General features: G+C 45.8%; 3 protein-coding genes across 6 annotated transcripts in view; all 3 read right to left on the bottom strand.

The window, feature by feature from the left end:
• The window catches only part of skib (v-ski avian sarcoma viral oncogene homolog b), a 38,681-nt gene extending 26,824 nt beyond the window's left edge, over window positions 1–11,857 (bottom strand). Inside the window, exon 1 of the mRNA XM_053868516.1 lies at window positions 10,594–11,857. Coding sequence (XP_053724491.1) covers window positions 10,594–11,472 — 879 coding nt within the window. The 5' untranslated portion in view covers window positions 11,473–11,857. The remainder of the gene's footprint in view (window positions 1–10,593) is intronic.
• Window positions 11,858–12,686: 829 nt separating this feature from the next.
• tmem51b (transmembrane protein 51b) lies at window positions 12,687–23,173 on the bottom strand. The gene is made up of 4 exons (XM_053869293.1): window positions 23,128–23,173; window positions 22,936–23,051; window positions 14,769–15,205; window positions 12,687–14,665 (listed from the first exon to the last, which is right to left on the bottom strand). Exons 3-4 carry the CDS (start codon window positions 15,191–15,193, stop codon window positions 14,203–14,205), a joined length of 888 nt encoding a protein of 295 aa, XP_053725268.1. The 5' UTR covers window positions 15,194–15,205; window positions 22,936–23,051; window positions 23,128–23,173; the 3' UTR covers window positions 12,687–14,202.
• A 627-nt stretch (window positions 23,174–23,800) lies between these two features.
• The window catches only part of kaznb (kazrin, periplakin interacting protein b), a 107,882-nt gene continuing 103,943 nt past the window's right edge, over window positions 23,801–27,739 (bottom strand). For 3 of the 4 annotated variants that reach the window (XM_053866923.1, XM_053866924.1, XM_053866925.1), the window contains 7 exons: window positions 27,303–27,487; window positions 27,104–27,222; window positions 26,803–27,034; window positions 26,533–26,634; window positions 26,288–26,454; window positions 25,930–26,017; window positions 23,801–24,555 (listed from right to left, as the gene is read on the bottom strand). In XM_053866923.1, the coding sequence (XP_053722898.1) occupies window positions 24,406–24,555; window positions 25,930–26,017; window positions 26,288–26,454; window positions 26,533–26,634; window positions 26,803–27,034; window positions 27,104–27,222; window positions 27,303–27,487 (1,043 nt within the window). In that variant the 3' untranslated portion in view covers window positions 23,801–24,405. Of the gene's footprint in view, window positions 24,556–25,929; window positions 26,018–26,287; window positions 26,455–26,532; window positions 26,635–26,802; window positions 27,035–27,103; window positions 27,223–27,302; window positions 27,488–27,739 lie in introns of those variants that run through there. The other variant, XR_008414775.1, reaches the window with a different exon arrangement.

Genomic DNA, 27,739 nt, shown 5'->3' with positions numbered 1-27,739 from the left:
GCCTGAACACTTATGGGCATGTTCCTGTCAAAGTTATGGAGTATATCGGGATGAAAGGGAGCTTGGGTTAGCAGCGCCGCTTCAGCGTGTAGTGACAGCAAGTCAACTGACCATCACAGCCCACATTGTGGAGACACCGTCAAAGCGGTCACAGAGGTGGAGATGGTGAAGGAAAGCGGAGAAGAGGAAGAACAGCAATGATGCCGAGTCACATTGATTCCTGAGGGATGAGGAAGTGTACCTGCATGTTCATAATGTACAAATTAGATGAGTGAATTTACTTCCATCCCAAACGTTGAAGGTTCTCCTCTTCTACTCTATGCCTTCAACTCTCTCCTTCTGAAATGGTATTGCCTTAAAACTCCCAGGTGGCAGGGAATTCACTCAAAAATGGGAAGGCAAGCGCTTCAAGGAGAAAGTGTCATGTCTTTTGAGGCGATGTGAACCACAGGATGCTAAAATTAACCATCAATAATCCAATAATTTCCTGTTTTTTTTTAGTTTGTTTGGCCCCCGATTTGGTGTTAGATTCTGGCCCCTTGCATGATTGAGTTTGACCCTCCAGACCCTTAGCATGAAGCTGAAACCCATGTAACACCAACACGTTTTTAGTTGTAATAGACGCAGTAAAAGACATTTGAGTGTGCGGTATTTTTTAAAGAGGTTATGAAGAAAAACCAAAGTGACCACGTGTGCAGATTAAAACGCCTCCCAGAAGATTACAAACGGATTATTTTTCCTGACTGAGGAGCTTCATCAGATCTCATAACCTTGCGTGTAAACAAACACCTGCGCGGCAGATTACGACCGCTGGCGTCAAGCAGACGACGGAGCGATTGCCTAGTTATTGATGATAATCTGAAAAGCAGCTTTTTTTTCCAGCTAATGTTTGCGTTAGGTAAACTCTTCTCTTGACACTGCTTAAGACACAGCGCCCATAATAGACTCCTCTTATAGGATAAAGTGTGGCCCGCTCTATTTCAAGCCACGGCTGTCTGTGTCTGCGCTCGTCCACCGGCTGGAAATAAAGCCCGACGCTTGTCAGGGTGCAGCGAGGGAGGCGAGTGTGTCGGCAGCCGGTGCACCAAACATGCAACTGTTCAACACCTGCAAAAAAAGGGGGAGCTGGTGTCACGTGCATGTGGCCCGTCTGTATGCCTGTCGCTCTAAATGTAGCCCCTGCTATACTGATCCAGCCCAGGGTGGGGCAGGTGGCACCCACCTCCCGAAATAAAAGATTCGCCACCGAGCGGTATGGAACGCTGACAAGGTCAAAAAGAGAAAAGTTTCACTTGACCAGATGATGCAGTGACAAAGCCGAGCATGAGGCTTCCCGGGGTGACTGTAATACTCAGTAAACACCCCCCACCCCCGCGCGCTGCAACAGAGTCTGCCAGGACAGCTGTGCTGAATCCATTTGATACGGGCGCCTGCTGACAATGCTGCATTGCCCCTTCTCTGCAAGGAAGCATGTCGAGCCGGTCTGAAGAGCACACCGGGGCTTCACACCAGCTCGCCCTGATTGTTCTTGAAATACAGTACAAGGCAAAGCTTTCACCCCTGCCAGCACCCCAGCTGCACGAAATAAGCCATTTCCTCGGGACTTACCGAGTCTGAGAGAAGACACAGTGCACTTATAGATCGGATTTTGCAGATGTAATGTCCCAGCGGCGCAGCAGATGCACCGGGTGATAGACATTTGCACAAGCAGACAGCAGCAAACTGAAGATGCGGATCCTAATCATTTGTTCTTTTCGCCTCTTGAAAGCAGGAGCTTGGGAGGAGAGGGCTGCTTATAAGGTCACCCCGACCAGGACGCTGCGGGTCCATCACTGAGTAGCCCCACTGAGGCAATAGCTCGGTTAAGCTGAGTCTGTTGGTGTCATGTTCTCCTTACAATTTTAAAATGACAGAGTAGTTCACCTCCGTGATGATGGGTGGCGCTGTGACCTCTTCAGTCCTAATGCCTCCTATGACCATAGAGGAAGAGCATTGGAAGCTGACAGGCAGCAAGTTTCAGACTGCTAAATTGAACTGCGTATTGACTGACTAGTTTCACTTCAGAGGTCTAGAATCATCTTGTCAGACCGACGGTTCAACACTGTCACCGACATGGAGCGTGCGATATCGTCAACACGCTTCCTGCGGCAGGTTTTGGGATTAAACTCACAAGTTTCTGATGACTGCTGACATGCTAGCAGTTGCTAACATGGTCGTCTCCTTAAACCAACCAACACAGCTGATATCAGACATGGGCTCAGACCGAGCGACACACACTGCATCAGATGACACACACCACTTCTCCATTGTGTAGAAGGTTATTAGACATCACTAGACCGCGATGAGTCTTGGAGTTTGTTTACTGAAGTTGTAGCAGCTCATACTCCAGCTACTGGCTACATGCTAGCTTAGTCCCACTACTGACTACACTCTAGCTTAGTTCAGCTACTGGCTACATGCTATCTTAGTCCAGCTACAGGCTACATGCTAGCTTATTCATGCTACTGGCTACATGCTAGCTTAGTTCAGCTACTGGCTACATGCTAGCTTATTCATGCTACTGGCTACATGCTAGCTTAGTCCAGCTACTGGCTACACGCTAGCTTAGTCCAGCTACTCTGGCTACATGCTAGCTTAGTGTCGCTACTGACTTCATGCTAGCTTAGTCCAGCTACAGGCTACATGCTAGCTTATTCATGCTACTGGCTACATGCTAGTTTATTCATGCTACTGGCTACATGCTAGCTTAGTCCAGCTACTGGCTACACGCTAGCTTAGTCCAGCTACTCTGGCTACATGCTAGCTTAGTCCAGCTACTGGCTACACGCTAGTTTAGTCCCACTACTGACTACATTCTAGCTTAGTTCAGCTACTGGATACCTGCTAGCTTAGTCCCACTACTGACTACACGCTAGCTTAGTCCAGCTACTCTGGCTACATGGTAGCTTAGTCCAGCTACTGGCTACATGCTAGCTTAGTCCAGCTACTGGCTACATGCTAGTTTTGTCCAGCTATTAACCACATTATCCAGGTTGTGTAGTCGGACTAAGAGAAATTCCAAATTCTCTCCAGTAGCTGTTTATATCCATTTTGAAAGTCCAATTTCAGTGGGACTAAGTCAGTTTTCTGGGCCTCTCATTGCATATTTCCCTTCCAGAGTGTTTATTTCTCTCCGTCAAAATGGTTGTCAGCCTTCTCATCCTTCCCATCAGCTATCTGACTCTCTGTCTGACAGCCCTTCTGTCTACCTTCCCCTCCATTCATCATCTCTCCACCCATCCATGTGGGTCGTATGTAGGCCAGTCTGATGCAGCGCGCTCTCCACAGAGGAGGTAGTGATCTAAGTATAATGTGAGGGGGAGTGCAGGAGGAGGTCTCAGCAGAGGAGGGAGCGCTTCTCTGCACCGGCCCGTACGTCCCACTGGGGCCTCGCCGGTGTCAAACGGAGCAGGTGATGGGAGGCAGAGGAGGCATCAGACATGGAGGTTGGGGAGGAGGGTGCTAACCGGCGTTGACCTGAGGGAGAGTAGGAGGAGGAGGAGGAGGAGGACAGTCTAGCGGAGTCACAACACGGAGGTCACAAGGAAAGAGGCAGTGAATAGAGGAGGTCTCCGCTGTACCGGGTGGATGTGTGTTCACGCGAGTGTGTGCTTCTTTGAGCCCACCAGCCAGACAGCATGAAAGTTCTTATTTAGCTCAGGAAGAGCAGCTCTGCTTAGCAACCGCAGCCGCCCTCCAATCACAGGCCTAGCACGCAGACTCCGACTGAGGATGAGTCCTTCTTGAGAGTCAGACAGAGTTCTCCAAATGTTGAGCGCAAACACACAATCCACAGCCACCAGGCTCCGCCCATACACCTTCCTCTGAACTCGGCGTCACGCTCAATGTCAACCATTCTAATCCTGAAATAAATGATGCGTATCCTAAAGAGCCGGGGAGGAAAAATCACTTCAGGCTTCGCTCCTATGTTTTCGCCAGACATATTGTGGGTCAAGTAAAAGGAGCCACAAACAAGACATGGACCGAACGCTGTCTGAGCACTGAGCAGCCTGTTCGCTTTAGCTGCGTGAGCTAATCCTCCAGATAGATTTGGAGGTGGTTTGTAGGCGGACTGTAGGCAACAGCAGCAGGCCGATTTGTCATATGGCACCAGCAGGGCCCGCTTCTGCTCTGGCTGGAGATCCATTCGCACGTCTCCGCCGAGGGCCCACATGTGCACTGTACGGTGCCGTCCAGGTTTCACATAAAGCGCTGAGCAAATAAATGAACTGGCAGTTTAGCCTAGAAAGCAGGGAAATAATTGCCAAGGCAAAGCATTAGAAAATAGCATTATTGAGAGATAGATAGAGATAGAATAGAAGTCTGTCATATGCTGTCAATAATTCATTTCACTAGAAAAATGTATTAAAATGTGTGTAAAGACTCAACAAAATAATTATATCCTCAAGTGAAATAAATAAATACATAAAACCATGTGAATAAATCAAATGAAAAATTATTTCAAGATATAATTAGAATAACAAACATTGCTAACTTGATGTTTCAAATATACTTTCTTACAAACACAACAAAAATAAAATCAAGTCCATTTAAATTAATAAAAATTTAGAACTATTTAATAAAAGTTAATCAAAATCTTGAAAAAAATAAATAAATCAATCAAATAGTGAAATAAAAACATTTGAAATATATTCAAATATAATATATGTAATACATTTTAATAATATTAATATATTTTTAACATTTAAAATATGAATAATCGTAATGTTAAATACTCTACATGTATATGTGTTATTAATTATTAATCAAAAAGTATAAAATTACATCAAACTTGCTTCAAAATTTTCAAAGCAATAAATGCAAACAAGAGGACTGTTTACTTAGGCTGTCAATGATAATAATAATAATGACTGAAGTGCTTTCATTACACAAAGGTATTACTTATATTGATAGATAAATATCTTGCAGTAAAAGATAGTGTGAAATAATGGTTGTTGTGATGATGACTAAAAACAAAAAGGATGCTGTGTTTAAAGACAGACTGGCTGACAGCGAGGGTTCCAAGGTTTGAGCCTTGGAACTTGACGTTGCTCTGTGGTGAGGACACATGAAGTGGCAGAGACGGAGGAGAGGCTCTGCGGCTGCCGCAGTAAAGTCGCTGACACACCGTCTGTCTGAGTCCGTCCTCATCCTGAGACTCCATCCAGGGGGACTGACACTTTTGATGTCCTCGCTACATTCCTCCGGTGAGGTGGGATTATCAAACTGCGGCGGCTTAGTCGCTCAGCCAGCAGCAGATGCAAACTCTGGGATTTCCTGTCTCTGCAGCAGATGGGCCCGACTCTTAATCACAGAGCTGGAAATCAGGAGGTGATCGAGGAGGAATTGATGATGATTGTGGAAGCACACTAACCAGATCCAGCTGGACCGCAGCTACAGCCGGGACACGTCTCCTCACCAGCTACACGAGTTGACTTTCACACATCAGCGCTGCGGTGGCATCACAGGTCTCTTCACCAACCACCTCAAAAACACCAGTATTCATCTCAGGGGCGTTTCACACTGCGGACTCTGCCTCCAGACAAAGACCTCGAGACAAAGACAAAGACTGCGTCGCCTCCAAATCCGACACAAGCGAACCGATCCGTAACCCTCTGGCGCATCAAACTCGAGGCCCGTGGGCCTCATCCTGGCCATGATACCAGTGTGTACGGCCCGAGATATAATTCCACAACACCTGTCCTCTGGTTAAACACTCTCCCACCCCTCATGCTACAATCCCCACAATGCACTGCAACACATTTTATTTTCTGGAGATGCCACGAGAAGAAGAGAAAGACCACTAAGGTTCGTGCATGTGCTGGGTGTGGAAACAAGAGACGATGATCCGGACAGGTTGAGGTGGTGCCGAAACATAACACATAAAAATAAATAATGATGAAGACTCAGGTTTCCTCCCACTGACTCATTTCATGAATGCCACTGGATCCAGGGTGTCCCCCTCTGTCTCCTCTCCTCTGTTGATGCTGGCTGCTTGAGAGCCAATGAATAAATGCGTGAGCCACAAAATACATGATATTCACGTCTGGATGTGTAAATCATATCTGAGCCGGTTTTAAATTCCCTGTAATCTAAGCTGCTCATGTAATCGTGTCATTACTCTTGAGAACTCATGTTGATATATTTGTACAATAAAAAGGACTTGTATGTCAGAGCCTGGAGTGAAACTGGATCCAGTTGTTGGAAAAGTCGTGTCGTAACTCAGCACAATATGGGAGAGGCTTTACTTTTTAGGTGATGAGCTTTGAAACAAAGAGATGACTGGTCAGCTGCGCTTCACACAGGTTCTCATCCGAGTCCTCATCAGACATGCAGACCTCACTTTTGTCTCCAATATTGCTTCCGAAACAAGGACGTGGGCAAACCCCTGCGTTTGGGTTTCCCACCCCGCGAGAGGCTGAAGGTTACGGACCGACCACGCAGCACCAAAGGCCCAAACAAAGCGACGTGGCTGCACTTCACAGCCTCTGAAAGCTGGAGCCTCAAACAAAGGAGGTGGCAGGTCTTTAGCACACATCACCCATGACAGAAGCCCAGCTGACACTCTTTTAACACGGGGTCAGCTCTGAGAAAACGAAGGCCGCAACCCCTGGGGGGCTGCTGGCTCCCCTTCGCCTCGACACGCTGTCCTTACTTGAGCCCAGCGGTCTGGTCAACGTGCCCGGCACGGACCCGTCTGTGGGGAGCGGGCCGCTCGTCTTAGAAAGAAGGTGCGCCGGTGTGGACCGGAGAATATTCCTAGTCGGGCTGCAACTCCTCACTGATGAATAAATCAACGGGCGGTGAGTGCTATCTGGCCGAGTGCGACGGTGGTCCCACCAAGCGCCATGAAAAGCTTTCAGGGCTTCCTAGAGGTCAGCAGACAGATGGGGATGGAAATGAGCCGGCGGTCAGCTCATTTTAATCTGGCTCCCGCAGCTGATCCACTCATTCCACTGGCCCGGTTACATGCAAACACTCGTGCTCTTTACACATGCGAACCACAGAGAGTAAACAAGTCCACGCCGGTCACCAGCTTCATCCATTATGACACCAAAAATCTCCGCTCTCGCCCCGCTGACACTCTGCTGAGTGCTCCCTCCTGCTTGGTTGGAGCTAATTTCATGGACTGACGGAAACAATGGGATGAAAAATGGCTTAAATTGGCCGCATCTGAATGGCTTTAATATCAGTCCATTTTCCATGAACCACCTCAACTCAACATTTTTACAGGCTATGGCTTAATACTGCGGTCGATCCTACACTGCTTCATTTGTTTACCTATTGAACGCCAAGTTCTAAGGTCGGTGGCTATTTTCCGTTAGGTTCAGAGAACGTGCAATTCAACACGGTAAAGCAGGAGTCAACAGCCACTCGCTGGAAACCTTTAAATGGCAGCGCAACAACACATACTTGAAAAGTGATGTCTTGGTGTCTTCACATGTAAACACCAACGTCAGGTGGCTTCATGTAGCAGCTCAGTTTGTGGTGTGGAAAACGCCACAGATATTAAGACCCTTTTTCTTCTTTAGCTTGGTCTGAGACTGTCCTGCACGCCGATCAAGTGACAGCGTGGGCTGCGCGGGCGTTGAGAAAGCTGCTGGACGTCGAGGGTGCATGGCGACGTGTGACACTGAAGCTCCCAGAGGGGCGTCTGTCACTTTCTGGTGCGCAAAAAAAAGCCATTAAATGTGTGCTTAGGCCGACGGCGGACGTTTTGCCACTGCAGCGATCGGCCTTCATCGTGCTATTGGAGTTGTGTTGCGCTCTCCAAACACTGCACATCTCTGATTTAAAGTTTCTTTTCATTTGGAGGCTCACCTGCAAACGCGCCTCAGAAACCGGATTGACAATTAGAGGCTCCAGATTATATCGCCTCTATATCCCCGGTCCTTTATCAGACAGCCATCTGGCCAGTGGAGCGTCCACATCAGCACGTGATTGGGTGGTGTGAAAAGAATGGGGGATGGCCGGGGTCAGCGTCTTTGCTGGAAGGTCAGGGGTCGCGGCCCTTTGACGACACATGTCAAGGCCTGGCGCACACACACTGCATCATCTGAATGAGCCTGAAGCTTCTGCATTTAAAACACAAGCGACTCTGGGATATTACCGCACGGATGCTTTCAAGTCCCCATTTTGTCGGGGAAAAGCAAAGCCCCATCACTGACTGACAGTTTGGTATCTGCACTTGAGGTTGGGAGTCCAGACAGAGTTACCTCCTTATTAATAAAACACGGTGAGACAAGCAGGAGGCTGAGGCAGACTGATAGCATGGCGTTTTTGTTTGATGGGTAAGTCGAGCCAAGCCCTGTCTGCGAGCTCCTGTCCGGCCTTTCAGCAGCTCGGCCTGTCAGGCTGATGTATGGGAGATTGCTGGTGTGCAGCTCTCCGAGGAGCACGGCTGTCTGCTAAGTGGGACACGACTGACAGTGAACCACGGCCAACACCCCCTCCACCACACTCACTCCACCGCACCGGACCCCGCCGTATATCACAGCGGCTGGGAGGCTGTCAGTGCAGCGCTCACCCATTCAGGAATATACAACACACAGGTGAAATATACATCGAGACACGCCGCTCTCAGGACCACATCAGCTGCAGGTGCACCTTTTCACCACTTTAGAAGGAGTTTGTCGGGAATCTGCCGCGATTATAAATCATCTATAAATGTGAATGGAGTTCGAGGCTTGATTTAAGGACTGCAAACACACGTCTACCTTTCCTACGCCAGAGATTCTTCCCTCGATAATTCATGAAGCGGTTTGCTCATGTGCTGTCAAACATCGTGTTTCACAGTCCGTAAATCCACATGAGCACCTGTCTGGAGAACACAAAAGACACAAGTATGTACTGAATGAAAACAGAAGTTTAACTATCAGTTCACACGATCGGCTCACACATCTCTGACTTTGCAACCAAAGCCAACCGGTCTACGGTTCCATTGAGGAGCCGAGGGTGGCAGGTCGTCGCCGCGACTTTCAGTTTGATTCATGGCTCAGAGCAAAGCAGCAACTTCCACTGCTTCAGTTCATTTTCTTATCACCCTGGTGTGTTAATTTCCCCAAGGAAGTCGCTCACTCTTATCAATTTACTGAATAATCTAATGCTAACCACGTCCATGTCAACACACCGTGCTTTGTCTCTCACTGTCACGTTATATGTGTATTGACAGCGTATCTTATTTAAGACTGATTATCTATCTATGGAGAAATGACTTGTAGCTTCTTAGAACGTTTATCAAAGCTCTTTTTTACCTGATATTTAAATTGCCTTTCATCTCACTTCAGTTGGACTTGTGTGCTTCTCACTTTACCTATGTCTATCAGGTATTCTTAAATAATTTAGTTTCTGTTTGCTCTTATACGTTTTTGAGCTGCATCAGTTCACAATATTATCTTCAGAGTAAGAGTTGCCGCTCCACACTTGATTCCCGAGCGATTGATGTGCAAAGCAATGAGACTGCAATAAAGTGATCCTTTGATGTAGACTTGTGCTGAACCAGCGTTTTCTGATAAGATTTGCGCGGCGCACGAGCGTGGCGTTGTCAATAGAAATCGCTTTAGATGGAGCCCGGGCGCTAACTCCTCCTCAGGTGCCTCGGCTAAAGACAAGACAACAGGAGCAGGGGAGACGTGGATGAAAGTTCCTCCTCGGTGTCAAAACCGATCGATTCCGTCTGTCCGCCCCGTCGCCTCCTGCGAGGACTGGATCCATGGTGATGCGCACTGAGATGTCCACTCATTAGCCCAGTCCCACACAGCAGCTGCTCTCTGACTAAGAAACAGCCACCTCGTCTCCCGGCCCTTTGTCCAACTCTAAACGTCTGACCCACGCACAGACGCTGGACGCCGACGTGCACCACACGCAGCTTGTCATATCCCAAAAAGGGCAGCACCCCCTCCACACTTTAACTCATTTCCATATTCCAATGCGGATTGAACCCTTAACCTCTGTGATGCAATCACGTCCTTCCCCCAACCTGCTGCCTCGCGCTCATGAAATATATCATCCATCGATCATAATGCAGATGCCCTTGGGTGACCCTGATGGAGGGGGGGATTAGATTTAAAGCCAAAAAGTTGCAGGTGAGAGTTCGCCGTATGATGACCAATGCCAGATGGACATCAATATTTAGAACTAGGGGTGTAAAGTGAAATCTATTATGGGTGATTTATTTCAGACTGGCTGGTTCCATGGAGCCACTTCCAGTTTCCATAAGTGAGCAAAGCTCTGCCTGGTTTCATATAGAATGAACAAATATATCATGCATCTTGAGAGGGTGAGGTGATGCTTAGGGTTCCCCGTCTTTATCCGGGTAGCGTTGAAAGAGCATTAGATGCTAAGAAAGGAACTCCCCGAGAAATCAGCCAAATCGATGACCATCAATATTCAACCTACAATATCTAAAAGTTCGGTTTCTGCACCCACTTTGTTCTCAAGGTAAATCTCCACCTCACCTTTCCTTTTTCACTCTTGACTTTGACAGCTCCGGGCAGATCTTTCTAAAGTTCTAAGACACATTTTGAAGAAAACAAAACGCTGACCACCACTTACTCTGCAGGATTTACCGGCCACTTTGCCGCTCAGGTCAAACTTTCCCTTTAGCTCGTTCAGCAGCTTCTCCAGGTGACTCTGCTCCTCCTGGTCCACATAGTCCGGGTCCAGGAGCAGGTAGGCCCGCCAGTTGGCCGAGTCGAAGCCCCAGTGCACCGTCCGGTTCTCCAGTCGCTTGTGACTGTGGACCACAAACTTGTGCGGGGGGAACATGAGTCTGCAGTCCCAGCACTGGATGCAGGCGGCGCTCGGCCCCACGTAGAGCTCCGGGACGAACAAGCCTCTGCAGCGGCCGAAACACTCGTGGTAGACCTTGAAGCTCCTCTCGCTTCTCTCCAGCTCCAGCGAGCCCAGGTCCTTGTTGCAGTGAGGAGGGAAGGAGCCGCCGTAGATGAGCGCGTTGCACAGCCGCTCGGCGTCCGTCTGCGTGATGAGTCCGCAGGAGGGCGCGGAGAAGGGCAGGATGCCCACCACCTTCAGGATCTCCAGCTGCTCGGCGGTGCAGCGCGAGCAGTAGATGTGAAGCTCGTCGCACACGGAGTTGATCTGCTGCAGGGAGAAGTCTCGCAGGACGCTGTTGAGGATCTGCGGCAGACACAGCCGCTTCTCCCCGCCGACCACGAAGCAGGAGATGGGCTCGCGCTCCAGCACCGTCTCGCAGCGCTCCGTGGAGCGGTCGGACGGGATGAAGAGCGGCCCGGACATGAGCGGAGGGGTGTGCGCGGGCAGGGCCAGCATCACTTCCGCCGACTTGCCCGAGTCCTGGGGCCAGCGGGCGGAGAACGCGGCGGGTCCGCCGAGCGAGCGCATGGAGCTCAGGTGGAACTGTTTGAGAGTTTGCTGGAGTCCGGGGTGAGGCTGGAAGCTGGACACCTCCATGTTGAGGGGGAGAAACACGAGCCTGGTCAAGTCCGAGCGTGGAAGCGGCGGCTGGCAGAGTGGTTCAGCATCCGGCGGCCAGGAGCGGCGTTTCCATGATCCCGGTGGAACCTCTCACGCCTCCATCGGGTCACTTCCTGTCGGCGCACCAAGCAACTTCTTCTTCTTCTTCTGCCTCGAGTGCCGCGCTCCGACGGCGAGTTCCCAGCGCGCGCTCTCAAGCAGACTTCAAGTGAGCCGCTGTGTGACGATCCAGTGGCGGTGCTGAGCCGCTGTGTCTCCGCGCGCGCCTGCGGTTTACACACTAATGTGCGTCCGAAATAAGTCTGCGCCGCCCTCCCTCTCCTTCTCTCTCTCTCTCTCTCTCTCTCTCTCTCTCTCTCTCTCTCTCTCACTGTTTGTTTGTGTCTGGTTCAGTCATTGAATCGCAGCCAGGAATGTGACTGACTCCCCGGGCCGGCTCTTCCTCCAGCTGCCTCCTCCTCCCGCCGCTACATGGCAGCTGCACGTTTAAAAAAAAGAAAAAGGGAGGAAAAAAGGCAGGAAGAAAAATCCTTCCCAAAGCAGGCGTGGGTGGAGTTTCAGAAACGCGCCGTTATGAATACATAAGGGAACGTTTTCACGTCAGAAAGAGATCCAACTCTCCATGAAAACTACTAAAGATGGAAGAGTTATAATAATTGTGCACCATTTTTATATATATTTCTAATAGTTTATTTTTAATCAAAACAAAATAAATTAAAACTCTGAATACAATTTTAGTTTGTCTGAAACTAGTATATATGTTTAACAAAATTTAAATAACTGTTACATGTAACACGATCAAATGAATATCATGATCGCATTTTACAAATTCGCACGTATATTAAAATTATTTTAATTAAAATCCTTGGAATATTCGCAGTGGCGTGTTATGCATTAAAAACATTAATACATCATAACAATCACCATAATAAAAAAATAAATCCTATGACGAAATGACTGTTAAATTACATGAAGAACTCTAATGTGATTTTAGTGATACATCCTGTACATTTTGCAAAACGTAATAATAACAATGACAATATTTTTTTAAACAAATAAATACAAATTCGTTATGACGTGTAAAGTCTTTCAAATATCTAAATTTTATTCCAGCAGTGATATACATAAAGAGAAATAGGATCAGATATCTGAATGAAATGAAACAAATAAAATCTAGATTACATCACGTTGTATATAAATAAAATTGTTAGATGACGTAAGATAAAATATTAAGCCAAATGATTTAGCTTTACAGACGACACAGTGATCATGAATTATAAGTATAATAAAATATAGATTTAAATTTTTTAAAAAATTAAGCCGCACCATTTCACTCAAAACAGACGCAAAAACAAATGATTACTTGATTATTATTTTTCACAAACCAAATCACCGATTTAACTTCACACTTAAGGTGCATGACAAACATAAACGAACCAAATCATAAACAACTACAACTAAATAAACCGGTGGCGGTGTTAAAATGTTAATCATTTAATAGCGCATATGCAGCTACCAGAAACGCAACATCACCAATTGAAAGGGTGAAGAATCAGGAAGCGTTAGTTGAGCCCAGGACTCCATTTCATACTTGTGACTGTTGGCAAGGTTATTCGCTGGGATTAAGGTGATATGAAAAGACAGGTGTCAAGAAAACCGCGAAGAACAGCAGCTTGGACCAACACGCTAGCAGCTAGCTTGGTCAGTGGTTGCGCTTCAATTCAATTCGTACACAGAGATGAATATGGCTGAAGCGAGGAGCACATCCTACAATAGTTCATCTAAAAGATTATTATGCTTGAAATACTTTCAATAAGTAAATGATGGGTGGAAATGCCGTCTGAACGTCTTCTATGCTTAACCACTGGTGGGCGCCAAACCGCTGGCAACAGAAGACATGGCGCCGAACACATGCCGTCCTTTTAGTACCATATTTTTAGAACATGTTCTTCTGAAAAGCACTGCATAAAACGAATCAACAAAGCCAATATCTTTGCACGAATAACGCTATTCACACTCAGTCTGGATGAGAACGGAAGAGAAGCAAAAATGAAAAGCATTTATTCACCACTTTTTATAACCAAAGATTTAAAACAGTGTTTATATAAACGTTTGCCACATTTGACAGGTTATTTTAAAGACAGTAGTTCTGATGACCCTGAAGATGACATTTTCAAGAGAACATTAAAGTATATCATATGAAAAACCCGCTGTACAAAACCAAAAAATGAACAGCAAATGCTAATGCAGTTATCTAATGCGATTTATGTGTATATCTGAACTTATGATGTGATCGACATTGGCCTTAGTCAGTTTCCCACATTGTAGCACATGGGCAGTTTGTGTAATTCAAAGCAGGATGCTTTCTGGCACCGACTTAAAAACAATAAAACTGAAACAGCTTCCCGTTTACTGCCTGACATGGATCGACAGATGAAAAGTTAAAATGATCACAAAGAGTTATTAGCCTGAAGTAAATGATTTTCATCAGGTGCGAAGTCAAACAATTATTATTTTATGATCTTTAAAACAGCAGATCCTCTCATGCAGACCCTGCAGAGTAAAAATAAATAAGCCACACACACGTTTCACCCCTGAGTGTGTCTGCTCCCAACAACAGTGCAGTAACTAAACACCAACCTGAAAATACAAAAACCAAACATGTTTTGGTGCATTAAACCCAAAATCTTGCCGAAAGTTGAGGTTCTAGACTAGTTCAGGCATCTTGTTGTCGTACTGTGGCGGCGGTGTGATGGGCTCGATGGTCACCGGGTTCTGAGTGGGGTTGCGGATTTGAATACGGAAGTCCTTCAGGTGGAGTTTGTCCGACTTGATCCTTCTGACCCGGAGTGGCCGCAGGAAGCGGCTGGCTCTGCTGCCGCTGCTGCTGCGGGAGGGCAGGCTGTTCTGCGAGTTGAGGCTCGGCGAGTCCGTTGGAGGGTCGGGCGTAGGGGTGTCTTCTGGAATCGATGCGGCTTCATTGAGAGGAGTTGCCTCTGTCGGGTTGCTGGCGGGATCTGCTCCTTCTGCCTCCACGGCGGCCAGGATGTCTTCGTACGAGGGGAGTTGGGAGATACTGCTGCGGAGGTTGCTCTGACGGACGGGGTAGTCGCTGCTGCCGACCACCTCCTCATAGCTCGGCACGTTGTAGGACGTTGGATCCACAGCTCTGTGAGCACAAACAGAAGAAATGAAAGTCTAAAACAAGAAATAACACTTCATTTAAGTTGCCAATTCGAGCCGTCACGTTCACCAGTTATTCAGTCACTCACGGTTGTCTCTGCTCGCCAGGTACATGGTCCAAAAACGCGGCCTCTGTTCCCGTCGTTGCCACCGGTTGGTTCCGTCGACTGCGAGCTCTTCTCTTGCTCCTCACGCCCAAACAAAGGGACAACAGCAGCATAGCTGCTCCAACCCCGACTAGCACCATCGCCACCGACGAGGAGCTCTTGTGGTCCTCGGCGTCGCCGTCTTCATTGTCGTGTCCGTCTGCGGTGGCGTTTCCTGGAGCCGCCGGGGGTTTGGCGGTTTCCCCATCTGTGGGAATCACAGTCCACACGATCATGATGATACCTAACGCGATGAGGCCCACTCCCAGGGCGCACAGGGCGTAGTGGGCCCCAGAACTGCTGCCCCCTGAGCCGGAGGGCCTGTTGGCACGGTCGCCACTGTTGCACAGACCCCGACTGGAACACATGACTGGAGAAAACTGCACAGAAAAACACAGGAAATGATGTTTAAAGAGAGCACAGTTTTGCTCATAAATGTGTTAATATCAGACTTGTGTCACAGTTTTCTCTCATTTAAGTTTTAAAAATCCTCAGTCAGAAAGCAAGAAAAGCATATAAGCAGAAAGCATATATATTTGTGCCTCATATATTATGTTGAAAATACAATTTCAATCTCTTCATGTTCAATGTCACATCCATTCTCAAAAGCACGAGTTTGCAAATAATATGAACGCAACACGATTAAGTTTCCATTGTTGAAAACTCGGTCAAAATAAAGCAGCAAAAGGTTCTGTTTCTGTGTGAGAACTACCTTGTGAAGCACAAGATTGCAGAGATAAAAAAAATAATTGTATTTGGGTGAAATATATTTTAACCTAATTTCCTGTGATCTCATTTAACCAGAAATGTGGCGAATTGAATTCCTTTGAAAATCAATTTGTTTGACGGAGTTGAAATTCCGATGGAAACGGCGGTTCTCTGGCTCTCCATCCTGACTGTGGGAATGTGTTTATGCTTGAAGGAAATGGCATCTTGGGATCATCTTAAATTTAGGGTGGGATTTTTCACTCATTTCTTGGTGCAACATCTTGACAGACATCGCAGCGGCGATAGACAGTCAACCCGCCATTTTAAATCACTCACTTTTGACAGTTTGAGGCCCGCAAGCCCTTGATATATCAACATGAACATGCATAAGAGGCACAGCAGCAGGACTGAGGCAGCTGCAGCGAGAGTGGTGGGAGAACAGGTTCTGCAGGTGGGGAGGGTCCGTGCAAGCCCTGACAAGAAGTCTATGAACTTGACAAAAATGGTATGACTCACTGTGGAGAATGAACCAAAGTGATCTCAGTGGCGGCTAACTGGGATCTTCCATCTGCTACACCTGGCTTGAAAGCATAACTACAGCTATCAGCAGATATATATTTTTTAATCTCAATTAATCGCACTAAAGCTGAGTTAACTCACGATTAATAGCAAACTAATGACACGTTTTGTATCTGTTCTAAACATAGCAAAGGAGATGTTAACACCTGAGTGGTGTTAAAATGACATTAAAAACAGACACAAAACGCGTGATTAATTTGCGATTAACTCATCTTTAGTGCAACAAATTCAACTGAAAAATCTATCGACAGGCCCAACTAAAACACACGATTACACATTTTCAGTCTCCGTGACATTAAGACATTCTGTCTGAGCACCACGCACACAACCATTGGAACATGCAAATACATGCACTGCATTACACACACGCACACAAACAACATTATAACCAGCAACCATATATTGTACTTGACTGTTTAACAAGTAACTGTGATGCGCACGGTTCACTATAGGACCACTGAAGGCTCCAAACTGCAACAGTCCTGGTCAGGTAACAACCAGCCACCATCACTAGTCATGAAGCAACATGCACACTTGCTTGCAGTGCCCCTGCTGGTGGGAGTTAGCTACCTCTTTCCCTCTATGACCTATCCAGTTTAACGCCAGTGGTTGCATCAGAGGACTCGCCTGCGGATGCAGTCAGGGGAAATTTGGCCTCACTTTTGCGCGCACACACAAATGGCTCTTACGTGAATCAATGAAACTTGGCAAAAACATGCTCAGAGGTCGTCCCGACCCGCTCGTAAACATTGCGATAAAACATTCATTGAATTCGCACACGGACGATAAGTGCGCTCACATGACGAAACCCCGCAGGAAGCCTTCATTCAATCCAGAAACGGTACACCAGGGCAATAAACGCCGCACATCTGGTCAGCACCTGGTCCGGAACAATGTCGGACTGTTGCTCTGCTGTTCATTAAACGCTCCATTTGTACCAAAGCTGGCGGCTGGAAAATATGATCGTCACTCCATAATATGGAGGTATGGGGCTATAACGTTGCATGGGCATGGAACCAAGTGCAGTTTAAAGAAGCAGAGATGTTCTGGATCGCAGCCTGTTATGTCAACTTTGCTATGAACCTACGTGGAGAACATTCTCGTGTGGGACGGCCACCTGGACCTGCCGTCATTCCAGCTTCAAAATGTAGGTCAAAACCACTGGCAATGTAAACGAAAGGAGACCACAACAGTTCAGACGCCACTTGAGCTAGATCGCCCCCTGCAGTTTCCATGAGGTCCATTTCATTTCATCAAGTCATGAAGTGGTATGGAATCATAGCGTTAAGAGAAGAAAGAAGTCCAGCAGAAACAGAAGTACAATCAGGTACAAACGATAATCTCAGAATAGAACCACTGTCAGGATACAAACGCTACACTTGAAGATGTTTAAAACATCAGGATCCTTATGACAAGTCATGTAAAGGCAGGCTTGCAGTTTGTTATTGATTCACTTTAACATACCGCATGCTAGAGTATTGCGGACCACAGAATGAAAACAAGGACAAGAGTCTCTCAACACACACTTCACTGTGAACTATTCAGATCCAGTGCACCTCATTGCGACTGTACTTGATCTGTATTTCTAAGTCAAGATATCTTATATAGATTTAGGAATAGAGCAGCGCACATCTATTTGGAGAGATAGTAGTAACCGGAAAGTAACTACAGTTCTATGAATCTGTGCAAAGTTGTGATGGTTGATGAGACTTCTTGACACGGTGTCGTGAGCATTAGCGTTCAGCAGGTGGCGCTCTGGGTTTAAAAGTGTTGTGAGGTGTCACCAAAACTGTTGTTCAAACCCAAATGTCATACATTCATCTAGCGACCTCTGAAAATGATGACGCTACTACAGTACAATACCACCATTGGTACATAGACTTCTAGCTAATCGACATGGATATTTGAAATTTAAAACGTGCCATTTTGGTTGTTAAATATGGGTAAAATGTAGTCAATATGGGTAAAAGGGTAGAAAACTGTATTCACAAAAAAAACTGTTTGATCTGAAGAGAATTTACTGTTGCAGTTAACAGGATTATCTTAGTCCAATGAACAGAAATTCAAATTTCTCTCCCACAATCACACAAAGTTCAATCTCAGTCGATTCAGCAACGTGGTTACTGTGAGATCTGGAGAACTTGGTCTTCACCAAGTCACCTGCATTCACATGACAGCAGGTAATGCTGATATCTAACTGTGGTTCTATCACAACTGACGTTTGACTTTGTAGATATACAGCGTATTCTTCAGTGAGCTGACGCACCATCTGACCTAAAGTTTAAAAAAAAGCTCATTTTCTGCAGATTATTTGACCCACAGTACTAACTGATGATGAATCGTCAATCAGGGAGCCTTCAAAAGTTGAAGAAAAATATTAATGTGAGTTATAATAGCTTCCCCAACGTCATATTGTAAATCCTGAATGTTCACATGCCGTTACTCAATCAACAGAGTTTGATAACACATACGAGTTATGAGTCACATCGTTTGAAGCGGAGTCAAACATCAAAATCAGGAAAATCCCCAGGGCTCATTTTGGACGTTAAAAAGCGTGACACAAGAGTCGGCAGCACGTACTCTGTCAGGAGACATAAGAGAAAACAATAATAGATCAGATGACCAGTTCATCTCACTGGTGACCTCCAGCTGAAGGTGAATTTATCATTTGTAAAGTCAAAGGAAAATCACTTGGACTTTTTTTTTAATTTATAATAGTGTTACTATTGTACAGTTACTGCAAGAATCCGATTAATCTCTTCCTGGGAAATGTGAATAAGGATTTATTTGACTGACAGAAATCAAGGCTCAGTCATTTAAGATGAATCCATAATCAAACTGCCAACCAGTTGGAAGTAATTATTTTCTTACATAAATCGAAATCATGACGACAGCAGCTCCCACGTGACTCAAAGGGGAAACACAGGATGAATGAAAAATGGCCCTCACAGTCTGTCTGTCTAAAGCAAAAGAACGGCACCGCAGTCCCACATATTCCTGTCAGAAGCAGTTGAAAAGGAAAATGTGAGCCTCCTGTACTTTATTGCTCCTTGATGGTCCTCACTGGTCCTCACAACACTCTTCATGTCCGCCTTTATGCTTTCTCCTGTTTCCTCATATCTTCATCTCTTTTTTTTCCCCATCAACAGTGTTGGAATCTCATGCAATAGCAGCGCTCTTCCATGGTGCATCCACCAGGCTTTTAGCTACGAGGGTGTTAGATTCCAAAACATGAAAAAATGGATGTCGGTACAATCACACTGGTTTCCATGAAAGCGTGTTTCTGCCTGGTAATTTCACCAAATATTATCGAAATTCGCAGATTCTCAACCCTTTTGCAGCTGTAGCTGGTAGGTTGTTTTCCAGCGGAATCTTGCAGTTATCCACATATTGTGAGTCGCCACACTGGCGGCATGGAACTGTGCTGTGATTGATGGAGGAAACTGCAGATAAGTTCCAAACTTTAAACAATCGTTGACAAAACTAACTAGATTGTCGGAGCAGTATTTTGGCCATTTTTTGGCACCAAACTCGCTCCCTCCGCATGATGCAGCGAACTGCTATGGGATCACACAACAATTCTAAATAAAATGAGGTTTCTTATTCAACATTCTAATCGCTCTCAGTGAAAACAAATAAGAGACTGTATATGAGAGAGTATTAAAGACCAAATTAAATAAATTAATATTTCCAAATAATGATGTACAATTTTTTGAAGCGACTCCCATTACAGCTGATACAACTGTTGCTTATCTGGGAGAAATATATGAAAGAAGATAAACAAAGCTGTAGACACTTAGCTAGCAGTAAGGGAAATAATAATTATAAAAATATGCATTTTTTCTGAATAAATAAGGGTCGTCAGCCCATTAAAACAGCTGCCCAGGAGACCCCATCATCTGCAAGTGTTATTGTTCATATTGTTCATTTGACTCAAATGTTTTTACAAAAGGTTCTTTGTTTACAGCTTCTTTGTTTACAAAGCAACTTTTTAAGTCAGTCATCGACATGGCGTGTCATGAGGGGAATGGGCTGGGGCCGGGGCTTTGGACGCCCTGTTTAAAAATGCTAGCTAAAAGCCTGGCATCCACCAATCAAATGTCAGTGTTGCAATTCTCGAGATGAGGATCGTGGCACCTTAAAACAAGTATGGCGCCTACAATGGCAACGCTGCAGGTCCATGAAGGCATGAAAAACTGCTGAATCATGATCTAATTCAGCAAAACTACCTGGGTGTAAGAACCTTTTAAGGGAAACCTGGCGGCATTACAGAACAATACAGGCACAAATGACTGGAAGTCCTGGGTGTCAAATTTCCCATGTTTTCCAGTCCAACTACAAGCCTGGACTCTTGTGCCCAATCCGTCTTCAGTTCTCATCTGGTTTATAGTGGCTACTTAACTCAGATCAAAAGGCCCCATGTGGCCCCTGTTTCGCACAGATACATACGGTCCATTTTTCATCAAAATTACAAGGGAAGTAAACAAATAGTTAAACAACTGCATTAGTTTCTGTACCTGGCCTCCTTGCTGAGGCATCACTGAAGCGGCACACTTGACCATCACTTGTACAATTTGTACTTTCACAGTCATCAAAACAGCATTATGTTGGCCCTGTACGCTTAAGTCTCATTTCCTTTGGGGAGCAGTCATGTCCTCGATTGCCTGAGGAGAACCTGAGCCCGGGATGGCTCTTCTGACGCAGATGCGTGCTGAACAGCGGAAGTCGTAAACTGGTGGATGATCTTGAAGAATGGGTCCAAGCAGTAATGTACACATTGCCTAGCAAACAACATTGTTAGTGGTTTTTGGTTTTCCTTTTGCAAAGAGGTTTTCTACACCAACACATTGGGGTGTCCACATAAAGTGGTACCCACGTTCAGCATCAAATACACCTTTAAAAAGGTCAATCATGCTGAATGGTGGCTCGAAATGCCTGCAACCATGACCACAGGAAATAACACCTGCAGAGCAGACCCGAAAGTATACAGTCAATTCCAGCTTACACAGGCGTTACCAAGTCGCTTTTGCTGTGTACGGATCTTAACGCTGTTCATCTCCATTTAGCCCCTGAGCCTAGGCGACATACAGCATATCCAATTGTAAAGATGGATTCAAGTTTTGAGTAGAGTTTTGCGTTTTTGCAGACAATTTGAAGTGGCAAGTGAAAAAAAAAAAAAAAAATCAAGTTTTTACTCCTCTTACTTTCGCTGCTGGTAATTCAATTCCAGGAGGGAAAAAGGAGTCACACTTTAAGTTTTTGGGTAAAACAAAATTATTATCTCGCAATTACATGGCTTCAGATTGCACGACCATATTAGGAGACTAACTCTCGCATGTTCAACAATATCACAATGCATATGACTAAAGGGCAGTATGGTGTGTGTGTGTGACTAACACCTTTCAATCATTGACCGATGACCCACCCCTCGTCTAAAGATGAGTGTGGCGGACCAAAACAAGCTTCCATTTCAATGAGCACCAGGTGGGAGTAAATAAATACACTGCCTGGCCAACAAAAAAGTTGCCAACTGGATTTAACTAAGCAAATAGGTACGAGCCTCAGGTCTAGGTTCAGCAACATGATATGCTCAAAGAATGAGGTCAGCTGACCACCTGAAGATACTGAATGACCAGGTTATTCCATCAATGGATTTTTTCTTCCACGATGGCACAGGCCATATTCCAAGATGTCAATGCCAGGGCTGAAATGGTGAAAGACTGGTTCAGGGAGTATGAGACATCATTTCCATACATGGATTGGCCACCACATAGTCCAGACCTGAACCCCATTGAGAATCTTTGGGATGTGCTGGAGAAGGCTTTGTCAGACTCTGCCATCATCAATGCAAGGTCTTGGTGGAAAAATTCATGTGACACTGGATGGAAATAAATCTTGTGACACTGCAGAAGCTTATTGAAACAACGCCACAGTGAATGCGTGTTGTAATCAACCAAACATTAGAGTGTATGACCCTTTTTTTTGGTGGCGACTTTTTTTTTTGGGCAGGCGGTGTATAAATCCTGGCCGAGTACCAGATGCTCTACTCTTGCTACACATCACAAGCCACAAACATGCTGAAGAATTCACATGGTAAATGTGAAACATGGCTAGTGTGACACGTTTGGGGGGGGGGACAATAGAACTGTATTCGTGCCTGTGTTCTGTCATTGTTTACACTTGATGGTTACACTGTAATACAAGTTTCTCTGTAGTGCTATTGGAATGTTGGTCATACTTTTTAAATGCCAATTTCCCTCAGCTCTAAAAGGAAAGTAAAACACAACAGCAATGAGTCCACAAGTGCAGTTATGTGGTCACAAAAAGGTCACCTTTACCTTCAGTCCCCAAACCCTAAGTGCAGCCCTCAACAGAAGCAGGAATCTGGACACTCTTGCCAAAGGCATCGTCACACACGTACAGTACCTTTGCACACACATCAAGCCCTGGCGACACTGGCATCAAAAACATTTGTTGCTGCACAGCCAGCTATTAACGAGGCTGAAACAATTACCCAGAGATGGCTGGAAGACGTCGACGAAACGGGCGTGTCTCCAACAAACGAATCAATAAAGCTCAGTTTAATAAAGCAGTGACTGAGTTTTAAGAAACAGAAAGTCGGAGAGTATTCGTCGCAGGTTTCACAAGAGCGCCGGTGTCACTTGTTTACCAAGAAGGAAGTGAACGTATAACGCCACCTGTCAGCACCTGGCCAGTTGTCCACACTGAAGGCAGAACTTCGTGGCTCCGCTCAGCGTGGAGCAGGACACACGGGGAGACAGTGTCCCCGCCGCGGGTGGAGGAGAGTTGGGAGAGGCCCTACCTGCTCACGGCTCCGGGAACTTCCTCCACCTGAGCCACACAGGTGTTTTCAGCTCGACCTCACCCGCGGAGGACCCGTCCACATAGACTTCCCGCTCACGACTTGACTTCTGTGAGCTAAAAGACGCACATTTCCTCAGAAATATTTCGGAAGTGAACACTTTTAGTTAGCAGCAACTTAGTTCACGCTTACGGAGTGAGACAGCCGTCCGCTTGCCCGCCCGCGCCCCAGGTCCTAGTGCCACCTGTGTTAGCCTCCGCCTGTCACAACACACTTCCGGTTGACCAAAGGATAAATACATGATGGAATGAAACAGTACAAATAGACCAAGCACCTCTGGTTCATCCTTTCATGACAGTATTGTTTAGCTGTATTTATGCTCTTATGATGAAATATATCACCTCCTTACGGAGCTGAATCATACATGAGGCTGATGGATGGGAATGTTTTTGTGTTTTTTTGTTTCTGAGACACACATTCAGTTTTCAACCGTACACATTGCCTGTCTCCTTCACAACACAGCGACTTTTGATGGCGTAAGATCACATTTTGGAACTTGAAAAGTGGATCACACCTGAAATTTAAAGCTCAGGCAGGAATGTTTACAAGGATATTGCAGATTTTGATACAAAGGATCCAGTTACAGTGGGCTAGCTACCTGTTTTTTGTCTGTAATAGTAGTTGCTTTTGCTTACTTTTATTTTGTTTATAAAAAAAATAAAAACAAAAAAGATGATCATCACTTCCGAGGGTGAAGGTTATCATGGTTTGGCTATACAGTGTAATCCACCATGTTTACTACTAGAGAGAACTTATTCTCAAATGTGATACAGTTAGACTGAATAAAGACAATTCATGAAGCAGATTGTGAACATAATATTTATTGCTACAAATCAACAACAAAGTACAGATGGTGTTAAAAACAAATTTTTTCCCCAATCCATACCAGTTTCAACTTGTTTCACACCATGGTGAAGCATGTCGGCTGGAAAGCGGTTCAGACACTCGGTGACCCCTCTTCCTGACCTTTTGCAGTACAGAGCCCAGAATTGGTTCAGTAGCCCAAAACGGAGATGGATCACATGATATCATCTAGTCACAGTTGAAAAAACCTACCAAAGGCAGATTGAATTAAGAAAACAGCGGTTTAAACTGAAACTGAGAGTCAGTTTTGATAAGTTATGACTCAATATGCAATATACAAAATGTATCTGAATGAAAGAAGTCGTGCATTTCACAAGCTAACTGTGTGTCTGTTGTGTCAAACAGTCATTACGATTCATTCCAGAATTATTCACATTAGAAAGGACAAAAACGGACCACAGAGGAACCGAAGTGCAGCGAGAACTTCTTCAAAGACTGAAAGGCCTTCGAGAGATTTTACAATTAACAGTGATGTCAAATATTGATCGGCCGTATTTACACCGACTATCGTCAGGTTGTAAACAATGTGGTGCGGATTGTGCGGGATCAGACGTTGGTGATCTCCACGCTGGTGTACGTGTGAACGGGGCTGGCTTTGGTCCGAGGAAGTGCCTGGACGCGGGCCTCTCTGGGCAGAGAGCTGCAGCTGCTTCGCTCCACCGACTGAATGCTGCTGGCACGGAACCTCAGTGGACTCTGGAGGAGATAAAGGGATATTATTGGCTCTGGGTCCAAAAGAGAGACACACGAAAGGGATCTATCCAACTTTAATACTCGCCTAGCTGTCAGTACATTTACATTACATTTAACGACTTTATTACGATTAATTAATTACAACATTATTACAATTAATTAATTACAAAAAAAATATTTAATTTAATTGGACAGTTTGCTCTCCAGACAACAGGGAACCTTTGTAAGTGCAGGAGTTCCTGGTCCACTGATCACACTGATGCACATGACTCATTGCAGCTGGGATGGTAACAACAACAACAAACATGGAGGAATCCCTGAACAAAAGCAAACAAAAGCTTCTGTTTGATTTTGTTCAGGGAGGTTTTTCACTACTCTGACTGGACTTGAGATTCTTATAAAATTGAAATTTTTATACAAATATTTTCAAGACATGAAAAGAGCTTTAGTTTTAATAAGGTGATATAAAAACTTGAATATAGACACCATCGTGATTTATTGTGCTGTTGTCAAACTGATGCAAAATAAACAATATTTTGTACATATATATATATAGAGCGAGAGAGAGAGAGAGAGAGAGCTATATATATAGAGCTATATATAACTATATATATATATATATATATATATATATATATATATATATATATATATATATATATATATATATATAAATAATTTAAGTTAGGGAGCCAGTTTCACAGGAGCTGAGAGTAGATCACAACTCTGCATACATCAGTCATAGAGGGGCCAAATCATAAGCACACTCGCGAATTTCATAAGACATTTGAAGATGTATGTATGTTGAACCAGAGTTAGGGTTAGGGGTTGGGGTTGGGGTTGGGGTTAGGGTTGCTTTAATCGTGCTTCAGTTGTTGTAGTGTGTTATGGGATGTGGCCATTAATAAGCTTTTATTGTAAAGGTACTTTTAAAGCCCTAAATATGTCTTTGAGTCAACAATATTCTGACAGACACTGCTGATAATGTGAGCTAAAGTATGGAAATGACAGTCAAAAGTGCATAATTCAGAACAGATTGTAAGTCCGTTCAGAGAGGCAGAGACAGGCTCATGAAAAAGAGCCTCATAATGACTCTGAATGGCAATGCTTCAGCTTCAAATGTGAGCGACACCTGACTCAAACATGAGTCAGCCAAACTAGTAGTCATTGTGCACCATTAACTAGCCTCAATTTTGGGCGTTTGCCTGCGATCTCACTAACCCACATACGGCAATCCCCAAACCGGCCAGTCAACAAACCACAGCTCTCCTCGCCGCTGTCTCATGGTGGAAGGATGTTGTGCCACTGGATTTTAGCTCTGTTTCCTCATACATGTTTCACTGATCATCCAGATCTGGAGCCACGCTTGAGCCGTACCTTGACCAGTCGTCTGGTAGGCGTTCTCTCCTCAGCGCCACGAGCGTGATTGGAGGCGGAGCCATTCACCTCAGCCGCCTCAGCGTCACTGTGGAACCAACAAGGCAGGATAAGAACTTTCTGAAGCAAGGAAGCCTCACTGAAGTGTGTCGGCAGAGCTTCTATCGCCTAGTCATTTGTTACCGTCCATAACAGTTTTAGTTTAAAACTGCTCTTGAAGCGGAAAGAAACGCTCTCACCACCTCCCTCACTTGCCTGGAGTTTGACTCTCACCATGTTGGTTGACCCCCATGTTCTCACACTACCGACTCTAAATCTTTTTACACTGCTTTGTTGATGCACTGCTTTTTCTCTCTACCTGTGTGGAGCAGAGAGGGATTTCAGCTCCTCAAACAGGTGGCGATGCAACATGTGCTTGTTTCCTGGGATCTCCAGAACCTTGGCCATGGCGTCTGTGTCGAACGACGGCTCCAGCACCATGAGGGCGCCGTGAACTCCTTTACCCTGGAGGTTGTCAGCAAATTCCTGACGGACACACATATGTTCACACAGGAACCTTGTGCATGAAATCATGCATGAGTGACTAGCTGACCTCTAACTCACCTTGAGGTCAATGTCTCTGACCCACTTCATGACTCGGTGACACGTCCAAACAATGGGGTCCCGGTCTTGATGCTCACACTTTGTTCGTCGCGCCTGCAGGGCCTGAAAGAACCCAACACAGACTTGAGTGTGAGACCCATTGTTGCCAGGAGGGACCCAAACACACGGACAGGTCATCAGAGGAGGAGGGTGGCGCTGTAGCGTGACCGTCGGTGTGCTAATCTCAGAAAGAGCTCACAGGCAGACGTGTCAGGTGAGCCGCAGTCTGACCTCTTTATCGAAGCTGAGCATCTGCAGCAGCTGGATGGCCAGGAGAAGACTGGTCTGGTGGAACTGCTCGCTGATGTTGAAGAATCTCTCCAGGTCTCTGCGGGTCAGAGAGTTCAGCACGCGCCCGTCCACCAGGTGACTCTGGAAGATTTGGGAGTATTGCGAGAGGCCCACATCACTCAGCCAGGATGTAGCCACCCAGTGGTGGTCCATCTCCGAAGCCTTTGATAGTCTACACACACACAGACACACACCCGGGGCTCAGTTGTGTAACAGTGTTTACGATTGTTTAGCTGCTCACCCCTGGTCTCCTTCTGCTCTCCTGTAATCCTCAATGGCCAGTCTCAGTTTCCTGCGGTGGATCGGGTTACTGATATCCAGGCCCAGCTCCAAGTCCTCGTCTGTGAGTCCCAGCAGAACCTAAACACAGACAAAAACCACACAGTTCATCAGTATGACACTGCTGTGAGCCCGCGCACCCGGATCCCGTAGTGACTCACCTTCCCGCTCTTGATGTTTTCCGAGCAGGCCCGGGCGTACATGGGCATCCCCATGACCACCTCCAGCCAGGCCAGCACGGCCCCGGCCCTCCACACAGACATGCAGGTGCTCCGGGTCAGCTCCACCTGCTGGAGTCGGTCCAGCTGCTCCTCTCCGTCGGACAGGCTCTGCTGCGTGTCAGAGTCTGGATAGGTCAGGAGAAGGTGAGTGGTGCGGCACGCGGGAGGGGTCAGGGGTCACAGGGGTCAGGGAATCAACTACTCAAAGTAGATTGTTATAAACAATCTACACGTTAGACCAAGATGAAATGGCAAGCGTTCACATGTGAAGCCATTGATTTAATATTATGACTTAATATTGGGAGTGTATTCAGTGATAGCTTCTATTTAACTAAGGTGAAGTCCTTGATGAGTCATGGAGTCATGTCAGGAACACA

This window comes from Synchiropus splendidus, chromosome 6, assembly GCF_027744825.2.
Source record: "Synchiropus splendidus isolate RoL2022-P1 chromosome 6, RoL_Sspl_1.0, whole genome shotgun sequence".
Lineage (NCBI taxonomy): Eukaryota > Metazoa > Chordata > Actinopteri > Syngnathiformes > Callionymidae > Synchiropus > Synchiropus splendidus.
This window is presented reverse-complemented; position numbering and strand designations above follow the sequence as displayed.